The sequence below is a fragment of the Centropristis striata genome, chromosome 24, assembly GCF_030273125.1.
Source record: "Centropristis striata isolate RG_2023a ecotype Rhode Island chromosome 24, C.striata_1.0, whole genome shotgun sequence".
NCBI lineage: Eukaryota > Metazoa > Chordata > Actinopteri > Perciformes > Serranidae > Centropristis > Centropristis striata.
Window position 1 is genome coordinate 13759165 of NC_081540.1, and position 23372 is coordinate 13782536.

Consider the following 23372-nt stretch of genomic DNA (forward strand, 5'->3'; position numbering starts at 1 on the left):
TGTATAAAAATATATGAAAATAAATGAATTACATTATGCCCAAATAAATAAAAGAAATCATATACATATTGGAAAAAGTAGAGTCATTTATATGCCTTTTTTCCTTATTATTTATTTTCAAATAAATAAACATAATAATAAATATAATTTATATATATTAATTATTTGACAGTTTTGTATTTTAAATGACTTATTTATTGTTTTATCCTTTTACATATGTATTCTTTCGGCACTCTACTGTGACTGTATTAAGAATGCTTAAACCAAAGTAAAACATCAATATTATTAAAAATAAACCCGTGTGTGTGTGTGTGTGTGTGTGTGTGTGTGTGTGTGTGTGTGTGTGTGTGTGTGTGTGTGTGTGTGTGTGTGTGTGTGTGTGTGTGTGTGTGTGTGTGTGTGTGTGTGTGTGTGTGTGTGTGTGTATCTAGGGCAGCCTAAGGTGATTAATGAAGCTATTTTAGCTTGGTGAGATAACAAATACCTGTTTAGAAGAGATGACTACATCTCCCATCAGCCACACTTTTTGTACTATTCTTGAGTATTTCTGTGCCACTACATCCCAGACAGATATAGGGGGCTTTGATTGTGGAAGGATGAAATAAAGAGAGAGGAGGAAGGGGGCTTTTATTATGGAAGGGCGATGGGAAGACAGAGAGGAGGAGGGGAGTTTTATTGTGATAGAATGAAGGGAAGAGAGAAAGGAGGGAGGAGGCTTTTATTGTGGTAGGAAGAAGGGAAGAGATAGAGAAGGAGGGGGCTTTTATTGTGATAGGATGATGAATCTGTGTTGGAACTTGTGTTTTTCTTCTTTATGGCTTCAGATTCACTTTCAGACATCGAGCACCAGCTGGGGTGAGCAAGGAAGACATGCTCTGTGTAAAAGGTGAGTGTGTGTGTTCGGGGGGATGCATAAAAAAGATGTCTGAAATGACGCTGTTTGCTGCAGACTGAAGAGTGTGTGTGCATTCATACAGGATGTGTATATGTTGACAAAAACTTCAAGTGTGTGTGTGTGTGTGTTGGGGGGGCTTTATTTTGAGCAGAGAGATTAATGGAGGGAGAGAGTTTTCCAGCTGCTGCAGTTCATTGAGTTTTCTTTCTGCAACTGTTTCTATGGTTACTGCTTCTAATACTACTGCATCGACGACATCTAGTACTTCTAGTAATTGTAGTACTTGCAGTACTAGTAGTACTGCTGCTGCTGCTGTGAGATTTTGTGTTAAAATCTATTCTTTGTGGCTGAACACAAGCATTCTTGTGTGTGTGTGTGTGTGTGTGTGTGTGTGGCCTGTTGAGACAGGTTCAAACATCCAGCTTGAGAAACAGCTGTTTGTGACTGATGGAGAGAAAACAGCTGCAGCAACATCTCCTTTGATGGATCAGTTCTAGTGTGATTTCTGTCCTTTTGTCATTTTATTGGCATTCTTCTTTTTATTTGTCTTTTTACTTTTTGTAAGGCTTCAATATATTTATACACATTGTTAAAAAAATGTTTTAGGTCTGTGTGTTTTTATATTTTATTTTGACTGAGGTTTTAAGTTATTCCACATATATATTTTTTAAAGATTTTTAGGTCCGTATATGGCTACACGGTGTAGCCATATACCATGTAGTGGTAAGCGCTCTCGCCTCACAGCTAGAGGGTTGCCGGTTCGCCTCCCGCCTGCGGCTCTTCTGTGTGGAGTTTGCATGTTCTCCCCGTGTCAGCGTTCCCGCCGGGAAAACATGCACTTAGGTTTAATTGGGGACTCTAAATTGCCCGTAGGTGTGAATGAGAGTGTGATAGTCTGGCGTCCTGTCCAGGGTGTACCCCGCCTCTCGCCCAATGACAGCTGCGCCCAATGACCCCCGCGACCCGATTGCGGATAAGCGGTTAATGGTAATGAAAAAAGGTCTGTATGTTTTTTTTCCCTTTTCTTTTAGGGCTTTAATTTACATACTGCTTTAAGGTTTTATTTAATATATATCAGATTTTTTCACTTTATTTGTACATATTCTTAAAAGGATTTTAGGTTTGTAAATTTTAGTTTTTCTTTATTTTTTAAAGGTTTTAAGGTCTTTAATTTAAAAAAAATGTAAAACGAATTTTAGGTTTTTACTGTAATGTATTTATTTATTTAAGCTTTCAAGGTCTTTATTTTGTTTATATATTTTTTAAAACATGTTAAGTATATATATATGTGTATATATATATATATATGTATATATATATATATATATATATATATATTAAAGACCTAGAAAGCTTAAAAAAAAATGCAATAAATACATACATAAACATCAAACATGGACCTTCTGCTGTCTGATTGATCCACATATAGAATCAGTCTGACGCAGAGTTCCAGTATCAGGCAACATGTGGTGCGGGGAGGTAAATACCTGTTGCTCAGTGGCCATCTGCAGCCTGGATAATCCCGGTTAGCAGATTAGAGATTCACAGAGGAAAGAAACACTGCAGGACACTACCAACACTTCTGAGGAAATATCACTTTTGTTGTGTTTTCGGACCGTGGTGACACGTCTGAGGATGTTATTGTGAAGGAATTAGAGGAAGTTTTCCTGAAATTGAAAAAAATTTTGGCAATTAAGAAGTTTTGAAACTGTTCACTGTGAAATATATCAAGCTTTTATTGTGAAGGATGGACACTTTGTGTAAATCAGACATTTTTTTCCCAGCAGAAGAAGGAACAATACAAAAAGAAGGGACCTTTGTTTTGAAGCTCTTCTTGGTGGACGGACTTTTAAGATGAGGGTTCTTTTTGTAAATTGATCCGTTTTATTGTGAAATTTTGGAGATCTGTTTTGAAGTTGTGTAAGATTTATTATGTTGAGCTGAACAAATTGAAGAATCAAGGTTTGTTGAACATCTTTTTAGATTAACTTTGACGGATTTACTAAACGTTGGATTTTTTTAAAGGAAGTACTTTTTTGGAGATTTTGTTTGAACTTTTATTGGGAAGTTTGGTTGAAACTTGGAAAGGAAAAAGGGATAAAAAGGTGCTTTTATGATGAAGTGTTGGAAATTCTCTGGGACTTTTATAGTGACAAGGTTTTCATTGTGTGATCTGTCCTGAGGGTGGGGCCGGACATCAAACAGCCAAAGGAACGCCAGGATGATTTCGTATGTGGAGTGTCTTGGTGGGGAGGGGACCGGGTCTGGCATGGGGTCGCACTGTTGGAACGGCGGTCCTGACGAAGAGCGAGATGAGCTGCTTCCACGCAAGATGGTCGCCTTGCAGCCCAAGACTGAGGGCAGCCTGCGTCGGCGCCTTCTCAGCGCCAAAATCCACCAGCACCACGAAGCCATTTTGGGAATGCACGCAGCCAGTGGTGGCAGTAGACCAGGGACGCCCCCGCCTCACCTTCAGCATCCAGGGTACAGTCCTTGGTCCCGTCACCAGCACGTCCCGCCACGACCCCACATCATCCAGTCTTCAGAGGCTCACGGAAAACTGTTCCTTGCCCCAGAGGGTTACAGGAAGCAAAACCAACAACCGCCACCCCTTCAGGCGTCGCGATACCCTGTCCTCACTCAGCGGAGCCGGACAGGTTCATGCCCCCCGACTCCCGAGCCCCGTCCCGGCTACACCTTGCCCTTTCCCTCACCGCTCAGTGTCCCGCACCACCTCAAGGAGCCGGAGGTTCCACCACAGTACCGCTACCGGCCCAGCAGAAGGCGCAGGACCGGCTTCTTCTGCTTCAGATCCCAACGAGGAAGGAGCTCCAGGCTGGAGGCCACACAAACCACGCCCCTTCTACCTAGAGGTACTGCTAGGAATTCTGGGTAGTAAGATTGCCCTCATATACCCCTTTTCGACCAACTCAAACCTAGTTCTAGTGCTGGGCTGGTGCTGGTTCGCAGGTGGTTCAACATGTGAACCTTTCAGAACCTGTTTGCTTTTCCACAGGCTTGAGAGCCACGTCATTACATCACTGTATACATCTCCACTCTCACAAGTATAATTACAGTGGCGGACTACATGGTCTCTTTCCAAATGTTGCTCCTGGCTTTGCGAGCCTGTATTGGTATCCAAACACAACTGGTACAACACATTTGTGCTGCTCGTTTTAAATTAATGGTCACCTATGTTGTAAGCTAATGCTAGCCCACTAATGCTAGCCTGTATTGATCACATTGCACTCAAATAAATAAAATAAAATTATTGATACTCGTCTTAGTTGGTCTTGTTGGTCACGATAATCCCGGCTCCAGCCCCTGACATTAGAGGTTCATAGTTCAAGACCAGAAAAGGGTTGCTGCCATCTGGAACCAGTTTTCCTGGCCAAGAGCCTCTTTTTCGGCTGTTGAAATGCAAATAACTGGGTTGAGATATGGCACCAGCTTCGAATCGACCCTCGAACTGCCCTGGTGGAAAAGGGGTAATAGAACTTCTAGTTCTGCCTACTACAAGTAATACTTTTACTGTTCAACTGGTCTAGTGAGTCCTGAATCAGCTAGTCCTGATTGGACCCATTCTGGATCCGTTTAGTCCTGAATTATTCCATTGCTACCAGCTGGTCTTGTTTGGTCCATGGTTGCCCAGGAACCTCTTTGGTCAGGAAGGATCTTAGCAAGCCTGCTTTTCCTCTCTTTGGCCTTGATGGTTCTGGGTAGCCCGGCAGATTCTGTTGGGCCCTGAAAGGTCCCTCATTACCCATTTTTTCATCACTTGGACCTCTGTTTTAGTCCCATCTAGTCTGGCTTGGTTTTACCCGGCCCTTCACGGTCCTAGCTAGGAATATTTGGCGCATTGTGGTTGCAAATGTTTCCAGCTATCTTGGTTGATTCCTAGTCCCAGTTCCTCTACTTGGCTCTATGTTTTTTTCGGATACCCTGGTTTGTCAATACTTGTTTCCAAATGACCCCCCTTGCCTGATGTTTCCCTCTTTGGTCCTGAATATGGTTCTAGTTAGCCTGGGTTCTGAATGGTCCAAGAGGGCCAACTTGGCTTTTAATGGTGGTCCAGAATAACTTGTGTTAGCCTGGCAGTTCCTGTTTGGTTATAAATGGCCACAGTTAGTCTAGATGGACTCACAGCTACCAGATGTGGCAAATTAACCAGCCAGTTCACCTTTGTTCGGTGCTAAGTGGTCCCAGTTAGTCTAATTGACTTTGAATGGAAGTTTTTTTCTAACTAGCACAGCCAAACACTGAAACACAAACCAAAACACACCCACGTTCTCCCGTAATTAACTCCCCTGTGTGTTTAATCTTGTGTGTGTGTGTGTGTGTGTGTGTGTGTGTGTGAGCAGGGATAAGCTGCAGCTCCATACGCTAGGCTAATTGCTAATTCCTGCAACAACAGATGGACAGGCTTTAACATGCAACAGCTGCTACCTGTTAGCTTCACCTTTTAGCTTCACCTATCATCTTCACCTGATAGCTTCCCCTGTCAGTTTCACCTGTCTGACTGTGTGATTATCAGATTTTTGGACCACCATGTCATAAAGGTGACCTGGACACACAAGAAGTCCAGGCCCTCCCCTGCTCTGATTGACTGGAGCTGTTTGCTGCTCTTTATATGAACACAGTGACATCATGACAGAGTGGCCTACTTACTGTCCAATTAATGAAACTAATTAAAGACACAGAGACAGACGGACAGACGGCTGTGAGGACAGCAGTAATTAGCTGCTCCACTGGCCCAGATAGTTGGCACACTTACAGACTGGAACTGTCCCATTTTGTAAACTGTCGTTATTACAGTTTATTAATTAATAAATATCATAAATATAATGTTATTATTTATTATTGTGATGTTATATTATACTATGTCAAGGTGTGTGTGGGACCTCTGGATCCCACACACCAGGACCCTCTTCCAGGGCCTAAAAACCCCCTCAGTGACCTCCAGGACCTCCTCAAGGACCATTTCAGTCTATAATAGGATCTTTCGTACCTTTTCAAGGACCCATCAAACCCCCTAAAGGTTAATTGTCCGGCAATATGAAACAAAAAAATCCCCAAAACAATGGAACTGGAATTTAAGGACCTGGAGACCGCTGATCAGCTTCATCTCAAAGACTGAAAGGATGCTCTTTGAACATCCAGGGACCCTCAAGGATCTTATAGGCCTCCTCCAGGACCTTTGGGACTTTCTCAAGGACCCATAGAACCACATCAAGGACTCCCCCCTTTATTTTCAGTGAACAGTCATTGCTGAAACATCCTCACTTTGATAACACGCCCTTTCAAAAGACAGAAATCTGAGGGAATAAAAGATGTAACACACACACACACACACACACACACACACATGCATCTCCATCTACAAAGCTTTGTGTGTGTGTGTGTGTGTGTGTATATGTGCGTGTTTCAATGCAGTATTTGTGGGTAACCTTCATCACCTGGCCACACACACATGAAGGACACACATGTGTTGGCTTCCTGCCAGCATGGCTTGTGTGCCATGCTGAGTGTGTGTGTGTGTGTGTGTGTGTGTCTTTGTGTGTGTCTGTGTGTGTGAGAAAGAAAGAGAGGGTTGTGAGAGAGGGAGAGCGAGAGTGGAGATTAGAGCTAGTGAGGAGTGGGAGGAGAGTGGCGTTGCAGCGAGTCGAGCTGCATTACTGCCGCCGCCGCCTGTCTGCTGCAGCCTCCGGAGTGTGTGTGTGTGTGTGTATGTTTGTGTGTGTGTTTGTGTGGCGTCGTTATGGTTCTGATCGGAGCGGCGATCAAATCTGTCCTCAAATATCTCAACAGGACCCGAGGTGAGTGTGTGTGTGTCTCCGTAGCATCTTTTTGTGTCAATCTGCACGAATTACTGATTTAACTGGGTGAGAGAGCTTCAATCCTGCAGACACACAGAGATAGAGAGAGTGAGTTTTCTAAAGATGACCTCATAAAATTCAGCATTCTGATTGGCTGTATGATGTTTTTTTTTGTTTGTTTTTTTAAATCAAACTGCCTCGTTACCTTTCTAAATCAGAGCTCAAGGTGTGTTAAACTGCAGTCAACCATAGCAACAGCACAGATACCTGACTCAACCTCCTCAAGGACCCCTGGAACCTCCTCAAGGGCCCCTGGAACCTCCTCAAGGGCCTTGTAACCCTCCCAGTGACCTCCAGAACGTCATCAAGGACCACTTAGGCCCTGTAAAGATATCTAGTACTCCTTGGTGAGCTCTGGTACCTTATCAAGGGCCCGTAGGACCTCCAAAAGGAGAATTTGAATATGTGACACTTCTTAAGGACCCCTGGGACCTCAGGGGCTTCTTGTGGTCTTGGTCTTGGAATATATTCATAGAACTCTTTAAACTGGTCTTTAAGATCCTTTAAACAACCAATAAACATTCTCAAGGACCCTGGGAACCTCCTCCAGGACCATTTGAACCTCTGGCACTTCTCCAAAAACCCTTCATCCCCTCAAGGACCATTTGAGTCACTTCAAGGGTATTAGGAACCTCCCTAAGGACATGTAGGAACTCCTGAAGGACCATTTGACTCCTGAGAATCCCTGTCACCCCTTCAAGTACTCTGTTAAGCTAATCAAAGACTATTTGAGTCTCTTCAATTATCTATCATACCTTCTTAAGGACCTCTGGTACCTTATCAAGGACATGTAGGACCTCCTCTTAGACCATTTCAGGAAGCTCTCGTGTCTCAATCTTGGAACCTATTCAACAAACCCTCTTTTAGCAAACAATGAACATTCTCAATGACCTGTAGTAACAGGTAAAGTATCCTTGGGACCTTGAGACCATTTGAACCTGGTACTACTCAAGGATCCATGTCACCCCTTCAAGAACTCTGTTGAGCAAAGACCATTTGAATCTCCTCAAGCTGTCCTACTTTATTGGGGACCTATGGTACTTTGTCAAGGATCCCTGGGGCTTCCACAAGGACCATTTGAACCTCTGGCACTTCTCAAGAAAGTCCCTCAAGGACCATTTGAGTCTTTTCAAGGCCATGTAGGACCTCTTCAAGAATCATTTAAGTTGTCTTCAGAACCGTTCTTAGTCTCAACCAGGGAACTTATTCAAAGAACCCAGGTATCTCTTCAAACAACCATAAAAATTCTACATGCCCTGCAAGTCCAGGTCAAGGATCCCAGGACCATTTGAACCTCCATACTGATCCCCTACTGACCTTTCAGATACCACATTGAGCTGATCAAGGATGATTAGAGTCTCCTTAAGCACCTCTATTTATTTTTTTTTCGGGACCCCTCATTCTGCCACAAGGACATATTTGAACCTGAGTAATTTTTCAAAGACACCTGGTGTCTTTTCAAGGACCCCTAGGACTTCCCCAAGGACTATTTGAGGTTTCTGAAGGGTCTTTTTGTAGTGTCAACCGATCAATATTCTGAAGGACCAGTGGATCCCTAACAAGGGCCCTAGACACCTACTCCGGGACCATTTCAGCCTCTATATAGGACCTTTGGTACTTATGAAGGACCAATGCCATCCCTTCAGGTACCCTGTTTAGCTCATCAAGGACCAGTTAAGTCTTCTCAAGGACCTCTGGTACCCCTCAAGGATCTATGCAGCCAATTCAGTGACCACTGGACCAGTTTAAGAGTCATTAGAGCATAATTTTAACATAACATCAAACCAGAAACCTGGATTAACCCTGATTCAGGTTTATAAAATCCAAAACAAAATTGATATTAAGAAGATATTCATATTATTATCAACTTTGTCATTTTGTTCCTTTTTGTTCCTTTAAAGAAATGAATAAATGAGAAGAGATGATTGAATGAGATACAGTGGCACGTACAATTAAGTGAACCCTTTGAAATAACTAGTTTTCTGCATTCATTGCATTGTTATAAAATGTGATCTGAGTTCCAAGTATAGAAAAACACAAGGTGCTTAACCTAATACCACACAAACAATTATAATAGTTCATGTCTTTATTGAACACATCCATTAAACATACAAAGTGCTGGTGGAATAAGTAAATGAACCCTTAGGCTAATAACTCCAACAAGAGCTTATTGGAGTCAGGAATTACAAACCTGGAGGAATCAATGAAACAAGACTTGAGTGAGGTGTAGAGATCATTTAACCTATAAAATACACTCAAACTTTTAGTAAAAAGTTTACTATTCACAAAAAGCATCCGCTTTTGTGAACCATGCCTTGCAAAAGAAGAGATCTTTGAGGACCTACAATCGAGAATTAAAACCAGAAGGGTTTACAAACTAATCTCAAAGACTTGAGGTATTTACAAGTCCACAGTTAAACAGTTCACAAATGGAGACAATTTAGTACTGTGGCTACTCTCCCTAGAAGTGGGCGCCCACAAGATTGAACAGGCATGGTGACCACTGAGGAGGCCACTGCTTTCCAAAAATACATCATTGCATACCTGATGTTTGCCAAAGAGCACCTTGACACTCCACAACGCTACTGGGAAAATGTTTTGTTGACCAATGAATCAAAGATTGAATTACTCAGGAAGAACACACAGCACTACCTAAAATGGACACCACATACCAACATTAGAACAAGTTTATCAAGGTATCTTACAGGATAATTTCTAGTTGTTGGGTGACAAGTAGTATTGTGTTTTTTACTGTAAGATTTTAAGTGTAAACTGCAGAACTGGGTTTAAAATGTTGTCCTTTTAAATAAATGACTGTTTCACTGCTCCTGAGAGGTCTGTCCACACATCTGTCCTTTAACTATCACAGCTAATGAGTCCTGCTGCTCCTTCAGAATAAAAGCCCTGTGGCAGTGTGCCTGTGAGGTGACCTTGAGGTGCTGCGACACTCATCATCTCTGTTTCTGTGTGAATCTCTCTCTCTCCCTCTCTCTGCAGCAGGGGAGCGTGACAGTAAGTGGTCTGTTCACTACACTACCCAGAAGCCCCAGCAGGGTTTGCTTTTCATCCCTGGAAAGAGATCAGGCAGTGCTGATGACCTGCGAGGTCAGAGGTCAGCAGAGAGCGGCGTCTCAGGTGAGTTTCTTCTTCTTCTGCTAAAATATTATATTCTTGTTTTTGAAGGGAAAAGGAAGGGAACAACAAGAGCTTATTGGAGTCAGGAATTACAAACCTGGAGGAATCAATGAAACAAGACTTGAGAAAAAGGAAAAACTGCAGTTACTGTGTACTCAACTTTTTAGTATTCCCTTATCTACATTTGCATAAAACTAGTCAAGTCAATTTTATTTATATAGCCCAAAATCGCAGATTTGCCTCAAATGGCTTTACAGGCTGTACAAGGTAGGACACCCTACCTTGTACTCCCTCTCAACAGAGTAGAATCGAGTAGATAGAGATTGAAGGGGGAGAGAGGCAGAGAAGAGCAGGAGTTCTGGGAGGGGCACAGCAGCAGGTGATGAAGCGCCACCATTGGCCAGTAGTGATGGTGAGTGTAGAGTGGACCAGGAGAGGAGCATTCCCATCTGGAGCCGACCAAGATCCACGGCAGTGAGACGAGCAGGAGTGGTACCGAACAGGACCACAGCACAACACCCTGAAAAAGACAGAGCAAAGAAAAGTGAGAGTACTCTGGGGAAAATACAAGCTTGTGACATGTATTATTGAGAGAGAGAGAAAAGAAAAGAGGGGCCCGGTGTATCGTGTCCCACATTGGGCCTGAAACTACTGCTTAGTTTAAAAAAAAGGGTGTTAAACAGAAGGTAAAGATGATACATTGAGTTGAATAAACTCAGCAGGATGAAGAAAAGAGAGCACATGGATCAATGTTGTACTTTAAAGAAAAACCTAAAATTCTTTAAAAATAAATAAATAACTGAAGAACATACAACTCATAAAAATAAAAAAAACATTTAATAAATAAAAAATATATAATTTTCAAAATATATAAGAATACATTTTAATTTCTGAGCATTTAAAGAACAAAAACCTTAAAGAATAAATGGAAAAAATAAAAAGTATATATAGACTGACCTAAAAAATCTTTGAAAGTCAAGAAATAAAAAAACTTAAGGACCTTAACATTTTTTTAAATAAAAAAAAAGACCTTAAAAATATGTATTTTTTTATATGAAAAGACCTTAAAATATTAATGATAAATTAATTAAAATTAAAAGACTTTAAAATATAATGTTTTCTATTTCTTTTTTCTAGACGATAAAATAAATAAAAGCCTATGGACCAAAAAAATCTTTTAAAAACTACATCTTTCATGCAGTACAATTACTACAAGAATGTAAAAATACTCCTCAGTACATTCAGTATTTAGGACATAAGAATGATGTAGTAATCATATGTATGTGGGGTCACAGGAGTGCCATAAAATGAATAAAAAAATAAATGTGAAAATATAAATAAAAACTAATAAAAAAAATAAAACTTGGTAATATAAAAAAATGATGTGTAAATATAGAGAAATAAATAATAAATATATAAATAAAATGTTCAAATATGAAGACAGTGAAATAGAAATAATAAATAAATAAAAATGTAAAATGAATGAAGGATAAAGAAAGAAGGAAACAATCTGTAAATATAAAGAGAAAAAACAAGACAAATTTGATGGTGAATGGTGAATTTAGCTCACAACTTGCTTTTTGATTAATCAATTTGGCTACTGATCGGCAAGAATAGCCTGCAGAGAGCTGCAGTGCACACACACACACACAGACACACGCTGCAGTGCTGCAGACAAAGGACCTCGTTTCAAGTCTGCTGCACTGATTCATGTTGAATTTAAACCTGATCGATTGCTTGATTGCTTGATTGATTGATTTTGATTACTCAGCATTATGACTTTACAGCACATGAGCTGATTGATTTACTTTTGATTTACTGCAGATTCACTAATACATCCCATAATAATTGTCTTTTATTGAGCCTTGATTGATCAAAACACTGGTTGGATCGTTCAATGATCGATAACGTCTTGTATCTTAATTGATTATTGGCTGCATGAGCATCTTTGTCTCTGTTCTGTATGTGTGTGTGTGTGTAGCATGTAACGGGCTGACTCAGCATGGCCGCCCAACGAGCCCCGCCCCCCACCTATCCTCCTCTGGCCTGGGCCAATCAGAGAGCAGCACAGCCCGCAGAGGATGGAGGGACAAAAGCAGGAGGATGGTGAGTGACACACACACACTCACATGATATTAATATGTATTCAGTGTTGATCATGAATATTAATGGTCGACTGCAGCAGACATTACAAGTACTACATCAGTACTACATTCATGCATAGTATTTAATAAATATATTTACACAGAGTCACAAGAGAGAAAAAAAGAATAAATTAAGTGTGAATAGAAATAAAAACATAAATGTAGAGAAAATGCATAATATAATGAGAAATAATCTAATTAATAATGAATAAATATGTAAACAAAAAGAGGAATAAATTAATAAATAAATAAAATAAAATGAATAAATATATACATAAATAATTTGTAAAAATAAATTAAATAATCGATAAATAATGGGTATTTATGAAGAGAAATGAATAATAACATTAAACAATTAGTTTAATTAAAACAGGACATCAATAAAAATAATAATAATAAAATTTAAAAAGATATTAGATAAAAATAAAATGTTTAATGGAGTTAATTATCAGATAATATTACTGATGAAATGACACTGTTGATCTACGAAGCTGCTTCCTGTATTTTTACTGCCATCTGCTGGTCAAACTGAACTACTGACAGTTATTTAGTTATTCTTTGTCTTTTATTTAAAAGATTGTTGTTGTTTTTTGTTTTTTTGTTTGTTTTTGTTGTCTTTATATTTACATAATTACACTATTTTCATTGTTTATCCTTCCTGTTTCTCACCCCTGTTGTTTCAGAGGTCCAGAGTCCTGAACTTTTTCTCTCAGTCTTGCTTTTCAGTTTGTTTCAAGTTTTCAGTTTGGAGGAGAAAGGTATACACGGATAGACCAAAGTAGAGTAGAATAAACTACACTAGACTAGAGAATGTAGGAAGGAGGCTGGCATAATCAAAAATAAATGAAAAATACTTAATAAGTTAATATGCTATTAAATCCACAAAATTATATAGAATTCAATTGTAGTCATTAATTAACTGATAAAAAAGTGACATAGGTTGGTATTTCTGTTTTGATTTGCATCTTTTTTTATTTACCATTGTAGTAATCACCCTATTTTTAGTTTTTTACAGTCCCATTTAATGTTTCTTCTTAAAGTAGTCAATAAATCCATGCAATAGAAAAAAACAATTGCAAAATAAATACATTTTTAAATAAATAAATAAATAAAGAGGGAAACTGAATAATAAAATAAATAAAACGGGGAAATAATACAAGTGTAAATAAACAGAAAGAAGCTAATTGACACAGAAATATCAATTAGTCATGTTTTATCAATAAAATGAATGCTTACATTTATTCTTAATATTATTTTGTTACATAAAACAGCATATTTATTTATCAAGTAATTTATTTACTTTAATTTTTGCAGCCTCTGTCCTCCATACATCCTTGTCACATTTGACTTCAATCGACTCTATTCAGGTTTTAATTTTATTTTAAATCCAGTTAATGACAGATGCTATATAAAAAATGTAAAAAGAAAATATTTCATCTTGTACATAGATTCAGGGTCTGTTTGTTCAGCCTTCTGATCTGAGGAAGATCAAAGTGTTTTGTTAATGTTATTATTAAGCTTTTGTGGCGTTAGTTTGGAGTTTAAACTTGAGGCTCCAAAGTAACAGCTGGTTGTATGAACTCAGTCCTCAGCTTTCTCAGACGAAGAGGAGAGGTTCATCACACGTCCTCTGACCCCACTGGTCTTAAACCCCGTCCCCCCCGTCCCCTGTTGGGATGTCTTTTCCCCCGACTACGAGCTCCCCACGGACGTGGAGATGGAGCCGACCCCCCGGCTCCCGACACCAGAGGAGAGGATGAGGCAGCAGGCGGAGTCGGTCCCCGCTGATATCGTACCCATCAATATAACCGGTAGATTCTCACAATAACTGTGAAACAGCAGATTAATGACTGGGACTCGATGCTTGACTCTGACCCAAGATTCAGATTGAATCTGGACTCAAAGCTTGACAAAGTTTTGGGACTCAAGATTCAACTTTTTTTTCAAACTTGATTTGGGACCCAACTCCTGCTTGAGACGTGACTCAGACTATCAACTCAACTTTGACTAAGGAGTGTGACTTGGATTTGAGACTTGACTTATATCTGGCATTTGACTTGGGATATTACTCCTACTCGTCTTAAAACTCAAAGTCAGGGTCCAATTCTAAGCCAGAACTTGGACTGGAGTGAGACTTGAAACACGACTCAGCTTGACTTGTGCTTGGGACTTTTAGAGTTTTTGTTGTATTTGTGGCTGGGACACTTAACTCCGATTCAAGACTCAAGTCACCACCTTGACTTGAGGCAGGACGCAAACAGAAATTCGACAGAAATTTGGGACTTGAGATTGAACTTATTCTTGAAACTTGATTTGGGTACAGACTCCTGCTTGAGATTTGACTCAGACTTGAGACTCAACTTTGACTCAGGGACTTAGGATTGATTTGGGATTGACTCTTACACATCACAAAACTCAACTTGAAGTTAGGGTCCAAGGTGACTTGGATTTGAGACTTTATTCAGACTTGGATCTGACATTTCCCTCTGGCTTCCTTGTCTTGAAACTCAACTTGAAGTTAGAGTCCAACATTAACTCAGATTTTGGTCTTAAATCTTGACTCAGACTTGGCCTCAACTTGACATGGACTTGGGACTCTGACTTTTAAACTTTTTCTTGTATTTAATATGGCTTTGACAATTGACCTACACCCAAGATTTAACTCAGTGTCTTGACTTGAGTCTGGAATCTAAACTTTAATTCAGGATTTTACTCTTACTCATCTCGAAACTCAACTTAAAGGTTTGGATTCTACTCAAACTTAACAGTCTCTTTTACAAATCTGGTTTCAGGAGAGAGTTTTGATCGTCAGGCCAGTTTGCGGAAAGGAGTTTCCAACAAAGAATCACTCTCCCAGCGACCCCGCAACCTGAGCCGCCGCAAAACTGTTTCTGGGATACCTGATGATGTCAGCAGGAAGCTGGGTAAAAGCTCCGCCCATTCATCAGTCACTCCATAACTCAATATGTCAATCAAATCCAATCAAACTATTTCCTCTTCTCTTCCTGTTTTTATCTGCAGACTCGCCTTCAGCTTCTGTGGTTCTTCCTGGTCAGTTTTCCACCGTGGGCCGACCAGCCTCCTCCTGCTGCACTACCGCCCACCAACAGGAGTACACGGGGGAGGAGGTGGACGAGGAGGAGCCGGGGCGTTCATCATCGAGGAGGATCCGAGCCCCAAGAGGACGGGGGATATCCAGCCTCATGGCGTCCCTGACCTCCTCCCCACCTGTCATTTCCAGTCATGACCACTGTTTGTCCTCCTCGACGGACCACAGCCTTCCCCGCCTGGCAACAAACTCCTCTCTGGATTCTGAGGCCAGCTGTAACAGCGCCTCCTACAGGACGATCAGCGCCTCCTCATCTTGTTGCCAGGTCAGTTCAGGAGAAATCACTGAAGCCACGAGTAACTCTGACACAGAAGATTCTTATGATTTGTTTCTTTCTGTTTTCTGCTGACAGGATCAACAGGGTTTCCCCAGTGACCTGCAGCCCCTGCTGCCCTATGACCCCGCCGCCAGGGTCATCCCACAGTCTCCTTCCTCTTCCTTTCCCTCTTCTCCCTCCTCCCTCCCAAGTTCCCCCAGCCGTGCCCGTCCTACTGAATGGTCTTACCCAAGTGATCACTCCGTGAATGAAGCTTCTTCCTCGCACTACCTCTCCTCTTCCTCCATTGCTGAGTCTCAGTTTAGCTTCCAGGCTCTGGATGATCACACTGCTGCCGAACATTGCAGCTCCTACGATGGGGAGACTTTGAGCTACCAGCCCCTCTCCTGCAGCTCCAGCATCCACAGCGGTCAGACTGGGGACGACTGGACTGGCCTCGCCCAGGAGAGGAGATGTGATTCTGGAGAAGGTTGGAACTGTGACCCTCTGCTCTCCTCCGGTCGCTCCACACCATCGCACACCGATAGCAGCTCTGTATGTTCGGAGAAGATGAACCGGGAGAAAAGGAAGTACAGCACTTCCTCCTGCTACTCTTGCACCATGACCCGCAGCATCTCTCTCCGCAAGTCCAAGCGGCCGCCCCCGCCGCCACTTCGCTCTGATTCTCTGAGGCGCCGGCCAGGTCGCAGCAAACCCCCCCGCTCCTCTTCCAGTCCCCGCCCACAGCGGAGCCCCCGCCTGGAGCATGCCACCCAGCAGACGCACACTTCCTCACCTAAGACCTTCGACGACCCCTGGGTGCCCCGGTGCAACATCAAGAGACGCCAGAGTGGGTTCAACTGTGGGACGGTCACAACCTTTGAACCTTTAGAGTGCCAGGCGGCGACCTCTGCTGACTGTCCACCTTCCAAGCCGCTCCCGCCGAGCTCCAACCAATCAAACGACCACGTCTTTACTCCTGAGTCTCCAGGCTCAGAGGAGGCGGCAGGGCTTCAGCGCCTCGCTTCGCCTTCCAGCGGCTACTCCAGCCAGTCGACTACACCCACTCCTGGCACTCCAGTGTCCTCGCCCCTCACCCCCTCCTCCCCTCTCGCAGTAAGCCCTGGAGCCTTCTCCCTCCCCCCGACCTCCCCCTTCTCTTCTTTACACTCCTTCCCCCCGTCACCCGCCTCCTCCTCGCTGCCCAGGCCGACGTCTCGGGGCGAAGGGAGGCCGAAGCCACCAGTGCCAGAGAGGAAGTCATCACTCTTCTCCTCCCTCTCCTCCTCTTTCTCTTCCACCTCCTCCCTCTCTTCCTGCACCTCCTCAGACTCTTTCGCCAAACATCCTCTCCTCCCTGCTCCTCCTCCTCCTCCTCCATTGCCTCCTGTCTTCTCCTCCCCTCCTCCACCTTCTTTCAGCAAACACTCTGCTGCTTCTCCTCTAACACCTTCATCTCTTCCTCCCCCACCTCCTCCTCCTCCTCTCCCACCCTTGACCCTCCCCACTCCTCCTCCTCTCCCTCCTGCCTCTCGGCCTCCTCCTCCCCCCTACTGTTATGCCATCAGGCAGACCTCCCATCATGCTTTCATGTCGATTCCCCCCCCTCCACCTCCATGTTCACCTCCCTCTTCAGAACTCTCTGAATTGCCAGTTGCTGACCTTCCACCTCCACCACCACCTCCTCCTCTTCCTCCATTGCCTCCTGGTACCCTGCTCCCCTCGCCAGGCCTCAGTGAGTCTCCGAACCGACAGGTTAGATTGTCCACGCCCCCCTGTCCCCTTGTCACTGCCAAAGCTCTGCAGTGTGTCAAGCTTCGCTCCGTCAAGAACCACGAAGGCCTCACTAGCATCATGCTCACCGACATCGTACCTGCTGACACCCTGTCAGCTAATGCTAACCATGCTAATACTGTCCACGATGAACCTGGCACAGAAGCTCATCCAGACAGCGCTGCTGACCATCATTGCCCAGACGTTGCTAATGTAAAGCAACCTGGACTCAAATCTGATCATGAGAACCTCACAAAAAGTGACACGAGAACATCTTATCCTCAGAGCCCACGAGGCATTGTTGCTCACCCAGCGAACCAGACGAGCTCTGAACCTAAGCTGACTGGTGGCGAAACACCTCAAGACACCAAGTGCAACCAGAGAAGAGAAGATTCAGACCTGTATGCTGCTCTGGCAGACAATCGGGACTCCAGTCCTGAAAGTCCCTGGGTCAAAATGTCTCACGATACTGACAAAAACCACATCAACACAATCCTGTTGGAGACAAATCGGGAGAATAACTCAGAGACATGGATGCGCTCCCCCGAGAAGCCGACCCTGCCCAAGAAGCCCGATCTTGGCATTCTGGGTCTCATGGCGTCCCCCGAGGCCAGACGAGGTCCAGACGGGTGGAAGAGCGGCGGACAAATCACAGCGCCTTCTCCTGGGCTCAACAACCCATCACAGCTTCCTGTTGAGTCCTTCTGCACACCTTTGCAAACACACATGACCCACAATGCTTCTTCACCTGCACACTCTGTAACTGCTGCTGCTGCTTCACCTGCACACTCAGTGACTTCTGCTGCTTCACCTGCCAACTCCCCTGCCGGCTCCCCACAGAGGCAAAAGCCCCCGATTTTGCACAAGAAGCCAGATCTCTCATTGACCTCACCCAAAATCGTCAAACCTCTGATTTCATCTGCAGTGGGGGCATCCAGAGGCACCTCTGGGACTGGGGGGCCCCTTAAGATTACTGGTATCTTACCGGCCATGGGTGCCTCAGAGGTCATGGGTCAGACAAGGGCTAGAAACACGTCAGAGAACTGTGGTACCCCAGGTAAATGGGGGACCTCTGAGACTTGTTGCTCTTTGGCTCATGGAGCTACTTCAACCCAAACCGGGACCGCCGACCCCTGGATAATCAGGACAGGACTTCATCAGGACAATGAGAAGACGTTTCATAAGGACCTGATGAGGTCTTCGATGGCTGAGGATGAAGAGGAAGACGAGAAGGAGAGAGTCGAAGAGAGACGGATGAAGATGATGGCCTCAACCACCACGCGTAAGAAAGACAAAGCAAGGAAGAGGAGGAAGAGGAGGACGGGCAGGCAACTGCTGATGATATCATCAATAAAGGAGCCCTCGCCCTCTTCATCATCATCCTCATCATCGTCCTCATCATCGTCTTCATCATCATCTGGAGACGAACGAGACGCGGCAATAGAAAAAACACTGCAAATGAGTCAGAGGGCGAAGGTGAAGACGACGGTATGTGACGATGACACCAGCGACTCTGAAAGCTCCTGCGCTGTGATTGGTCAGCGCAGATGCTCCCTCAGCAGTGCACTGTCCACTGACAGCCTGCGAGGGGAGCTGTTGCTCCCAGATCTCCTGATACAGGAGGAAGAAGAAGAAGAGAGGAGCGGAGAAGGAGCAGATAGGAGGTGGAAGGCAGTGATGGAGGCTGGAGAACCTCCAGATGGTGAGTTGGGTTTAACCCCCTAGTTTTTAAATCGATTTGATGACATCACTAGCCCCTTTCATAGTGCCGTCTCACAAATGTCTCGCTATAGTGTCAGAATGATCTGTGCCAGCTTTTCACCTTGGGGTATTCATAGTGATCCCGCAAAGGAGTGATTTTCTGCCCTTCCATAGTGCAGTCAGGCATCGCGGAACGAGGTGCACAGTAGCACAGTGCTAACACTTAGCTCTGTAGCAGTACAGTGTGTATGTGCTGCAGCAGCATGTGTTCACTTAGCGACCTCCGTTTGTTTACAACAAGCACCGGACACTCTGTGCACAGTTAGCGAAGACGGTTTGTTTACGATCAGTGGCGGACACCACATGTACAGTTAGCATGCTGGTTTGTTTACAATAAGGCGGCGGACGCTGTGCACAGTTAGCGCCCGCAGCTGCAGTGAGCAGTGATTGGATGACTGTCTGACCAAATGGGAGGTGTGTGTTAGACGTCACGCACGATGTCAAATATCCTGCTTTCGCCCCAATGTCCCATTCTTAGTGGGCCCGCTTCCAACAATCCCATCAATTTTCCGCCTCTGTGACTACCCAGCAACCCGCTTCAGGCGTGTCATAGTGGAGGTGAGTCGTTACAAAGCCGTAAATGTCCTGGCATGTAATGGCACTATGTAAGGGGCTACTGATACACTGTTTATTGTGGAAAGGCATTATCGTTGGATTTTGAACTTTCAGACGGTCCTTGAACAGATCATCAGTTACGTCATCAGCTTAAAATTTTGATATTTCTGCCGAATCACTTTATTCTACATGTGTCATTTAAAACATGTCCAAAATAAAGTGTTTGCACTAACCAGATCCTTTTAAATCATTGAATTCTGCTCCTCAGTGACGCTGTGAAGCCATGATTGATTCTGCTGAGACGAACAGCCCCATGACAAATATTCACTGAAAATCTGTTTACACAGAGCAGAGAGGAGAGGCTGGAAACATGGAAATAGTTCAATATGTAGAATATGTGGAGCAAACTTTTTCCCCCAACACTAGTTACACTTGGGCACTTGGAAAAGTGTTGTTTATGTAAATTACATTTCATTCTAATTAAAAAAAGATATATTCATCACAGAAATTCAGCTTGCGCCTTTCTTTTTCTATCTATGTCATTACGTAGTTTTCAGCCTAGTTCTCTGCAGCTGTACGTACAACATGTGGTCCAGTTCCGTCAGAAAGCCGCTGAATAAGAGCTTTTCTGTTCTCGTCTCCAAAATAAAAGTAAAAAACATTCTGGGGGTTTTTTAAATTCCAACTGAAATGAATAAATACTCATTCTCACTCAATAAATTATCTCTTTGTGTCTCCATCCAGCTGACGTGTTTGTGAGTGTTTCTGCAGATCAGATGTTTGTCCCGGGTCAACCGCGAACCACTGAGGATCTGTTTGCTGTTATCCACAGGTAGGAGCACACAGACACACACACTGCACACTGTGACTGCACCAACACATCTACCGTTTTCTAAACATGTCTGCTTGATTTCTCTCCCGGCCTCTGTGAAGCAGTGCAGTGTGGGAGGGCACGGCCTGAACACCCGAGGTAAAGTTTAGCTCCTGACCCCGGGTACAGTTCACTAGATCCCTTTCTCCTTCTTTGTTCCTCAAATAGGAGGCTAGTTTATTTGCTCCTCAATAGAAGCTTCCCGACCCTCACTCTTGTTCCCAGACTCTTTCCTGCCTCTAGGTGGAGGCTTCCTGCCTTCTTGGACTCATTTCTTGAGCCACATTCGTCCATTAGTCATTAGTCTTTAGTGCCTTACTTCAGTACGTTTACATGACACTTGAAAAAAACAAATTATTGCCTGAATCCGACTTTAACTGGACAACTGAAGTACATGTAAATGTGTTAGTCCAACTAATGTCGGAGTTCTCCAACTCCGATTAAAACACCCAAATAATGTGATTGGAATTGGATTTTCGCCAGCATGTATGACAAGACAAGTCATGTGCGCATGCTCCACCCTCAGCCTGGCGTATGACCCCGGATCAGCATCTGATACACGACTCTCTGACTGGGAGGCAACGGACAGGTCTTTCAGCTCCATCATTTAATTTTTGAATGACTCCTCAGAGATTCCAGGCGGAACTCAATCCGTTGAACTCTGCTTTACGTCAGGCAACTCGGAGAGTTTACGCTTCTGTATGGAGCAGTACAAGAATGTTACAGGTGGTTTTGTGTTTGTTGCAGGTCTAAGAGGAAGATGCTCGGAAGAAGTCATATGTTGTCTTCCTCGTCCTCCACCGCCACCGACCCCAGGCCCCGCCCCATGACACCGTCAGCCTTCATAAGTCAGAGGTCAGCAAGGAGCGAGAGCTTTAAGGCGCTCCTGCTGAGGAAGGGCTGTCGGTCCGATTCGTCTTCTCGAGTCTCAGCTGTCGAGCGGCTTCGCGTCCTCGCTGCTCCTGCGACTGATAACGACCTCCAGAGGGCACTGCCACCGCCACCGCCGCCGCCAGAACGACCTCAAGGCGAACCCACAAGCTTGTCCAATACTTCAGACACACTGACTCTTGACTCAGAACTCAGTCAGAACTTCTCCATGATTGGGTTCGGATGGGGGCAGAGAGATCTGATGCAGAACCACCTCCTCCTCACCTCCTCCTCCTCCTCTCACTTCCTCTTCCTCTCCTCCTCCTCACTGCGGCCTCGCTCCCTCACGCCTCCCTGCTCCTCCAGCCGGCGATTTGCTGCACGCTGCCGCCTCTACGCCGCCCCCATGACCGCCATCTTTGAAGGGGAGAGCGAGGAGGAAGAGGACGACGACGACGAGGTCTTCACAGCAGATACAGGAGCCGAAGGAGAGTCGAGCCGAGCCGGAGGTCGGTGAAGATTTCCTAACAATGAGTTTACAGACGCAACTCGGACTCAAAGTCGCAAGCAAGTTGATGGACAGTCGGCCCTTGAAGCTTCGCGTTAGAGATCCGAGGAAAACTTTACCTGAATGTGACGCTGTCGTGGTCTTCTACTGATCCTGATCAGGCCGTACTGCCTGAGAGAAGTAAACTGAACTGGACAAAATTGGATTGGATTGATTTCTCCGAATTCTTTTGGACTGAAGAGGACTTAGTTGTTTTGGACTATAGTGGACTATATTGTTTTGGACTAAAAAGTTTTTGACTTAAGTGGACTAAATTGTTTTGTTGTGGACTGAAGTGGACTAAATAACAAAGTAAACTGACTTGCAGCCTGAATGTACTGGAGCACACTCTGCGACTCTGTTAAAGGACACGTCTTTCTGTCTCGTATCGCTCTGTGGCAGAAATCTACGGAATCCCGAAGAGGACACACATTTAATTTTTCCTCATGTTTTTTGTGGAATCTGAAAGTCTGTGAAGTTTACTGCGGTGAATGTAACATCGCTTTTTATCCTTTGCTTGTTTAATTTTTTTTTTTTTTTCCTGAAAAGACCATGTTTTGTTTGTTCGGTAAAATCTTTAAATCTAGGAAAAACATTTCTGTCTGACCAAAGTTACAATAATTATAAAAGCGTATAATATTAATAATGTTTAAGCACATGTGGGGTAAGACAAGAAAACTTTGAATCCAAACTATTGTTTCTTGTTTATATCGTTTGCAAAGATTCTAAGGACATTTAATCATCAATCAGATGATTTTATTGACGTTACTTTGTTGTGGGATTGGATGTGTTTTTTATGATTATTTTATATATACAGTATATATACATACATATATATATATATATATATATATATATATATACATGTGTGTGTATGTGTATATACACATATATGTATATATATACATATATATATATATATATATATATATATATATGTATATACATTTTTTACATGTGGAGCTTTTAGCTTCTCGTCACTGGAAATATTCAAACAATTATTAATGTTTACACTAATAATCATTTTAAAATCCAATTTTTATATGTTAATACCAGATATATTAAGCTTATGGAGGAGGGAAGCTGCCAAAATAATACAAACAAATAAATCAATAAATGACTTGATAAAGCCATTAAATGTGCCAAAAATAATAAATTAATCTGTTTTAATTTACCTCCTTTTTAAATGTATCTTTGAATTAATTTCTCTATTTTATTTTTGCATTTTGCATTTTTTTATCATTTTTTTTTTACCAATTTATTTTTAGATTTATTACCAAGAGGCAAAGTGTGTCATCTTTGACGAAGAAAATGATAAATAGATGCATGAAAAATAAATGCAAAAATAAATAAAGAAGTATGAAAAATAAAATAAAATAGAGATTAATTAAATAAAAAAGTAAAGTAGATAAATGGGGTAATTTATGCAAATATAATAAAAGAAAAGTGTTCAAAACAATTATCAATTTACGTCACATTTTATCAGTTAATGCGTACATATATGATTGATATTATTTTTCGTAAATTTAATTGCATTTTTTATTAATTATCGAGTCATATATTTTTTTATTTTAGATTTT

At 42.9% G+C, this 23372-nt stretch overlaps 1 protein-coding gene across 3 annotated transcripts; it reads left to right on the forward strand.

The window, feature by feature from the left end:
• The first annotated feature begins 766 nt into the window (after positions 1-766).
• LOC131962902 (NHS-like protein 1) lies at positions 767-22483 on the forward strand. 3 transcript variants are annotated; one of them, XM_059328004.1, is made up of 9 exons: positions 767-886; positions 9769-9906; positions 11888-12012; positions 13636-13861; positions 14843-14974; positions 15072-15424; positions 15512-18890; positions 20249-20336; positions 21123-22483. In XM_059328004.1, exons 1-9 carry the CDS (start codon positions 871-873, stop codon positions 21760-21762), a joined length of 5097 nt encoding a protein of 1698 aa, XP_059183987.1. In that variant the 5' UTR covers positions 767-870; the 3' UTR covers positions 21763-22483. The 3 variants fall into 3 exon arrangements, with proteins under 3 accessions (XP_059183987.1, XP_059183988.1, XP_059183986.1); XM_059328005.1 differs by lacking the exon at positions 767-886 and adding an exon at positions 3102-3768 and having other exon boundaries at positions 9769-9876; XM_059328003.1 differs by lacking the exon at positions 767-886 and adding an exon at positions 6622-6711.
• Positions 22484-23372: the final 889 nt, after the last annotated feature.

What these genes read in the sequence shown, in the direction of transcription:
- LOC131962902 (XM_059328005.1), top strand. Translation starts at nt 3,117, where the DNA reads ATGATTTCGTATGTGGAGTGTCTTGGTGGGGAGGGGACCGGGTCTGGC. An exon ending in CAGTGCTGATGACCTGCGAG is followed by an intron (nt 9,877 to 11,887) that starts GTCAGAGGTCAG and finishes GTGTGTGTGTAG; the next exon opens with CATGTAACGGGCTGACTCAG. An exon ending in CCTCCTCATCTTGTTGCCAG is followed by an intron (nt 15,425 to 15,511) that starts GTCAGTTCAGGA and finishes TTCTGCTGACAG; the next exon opens with GATCAACAGGGTTTCCCCAG.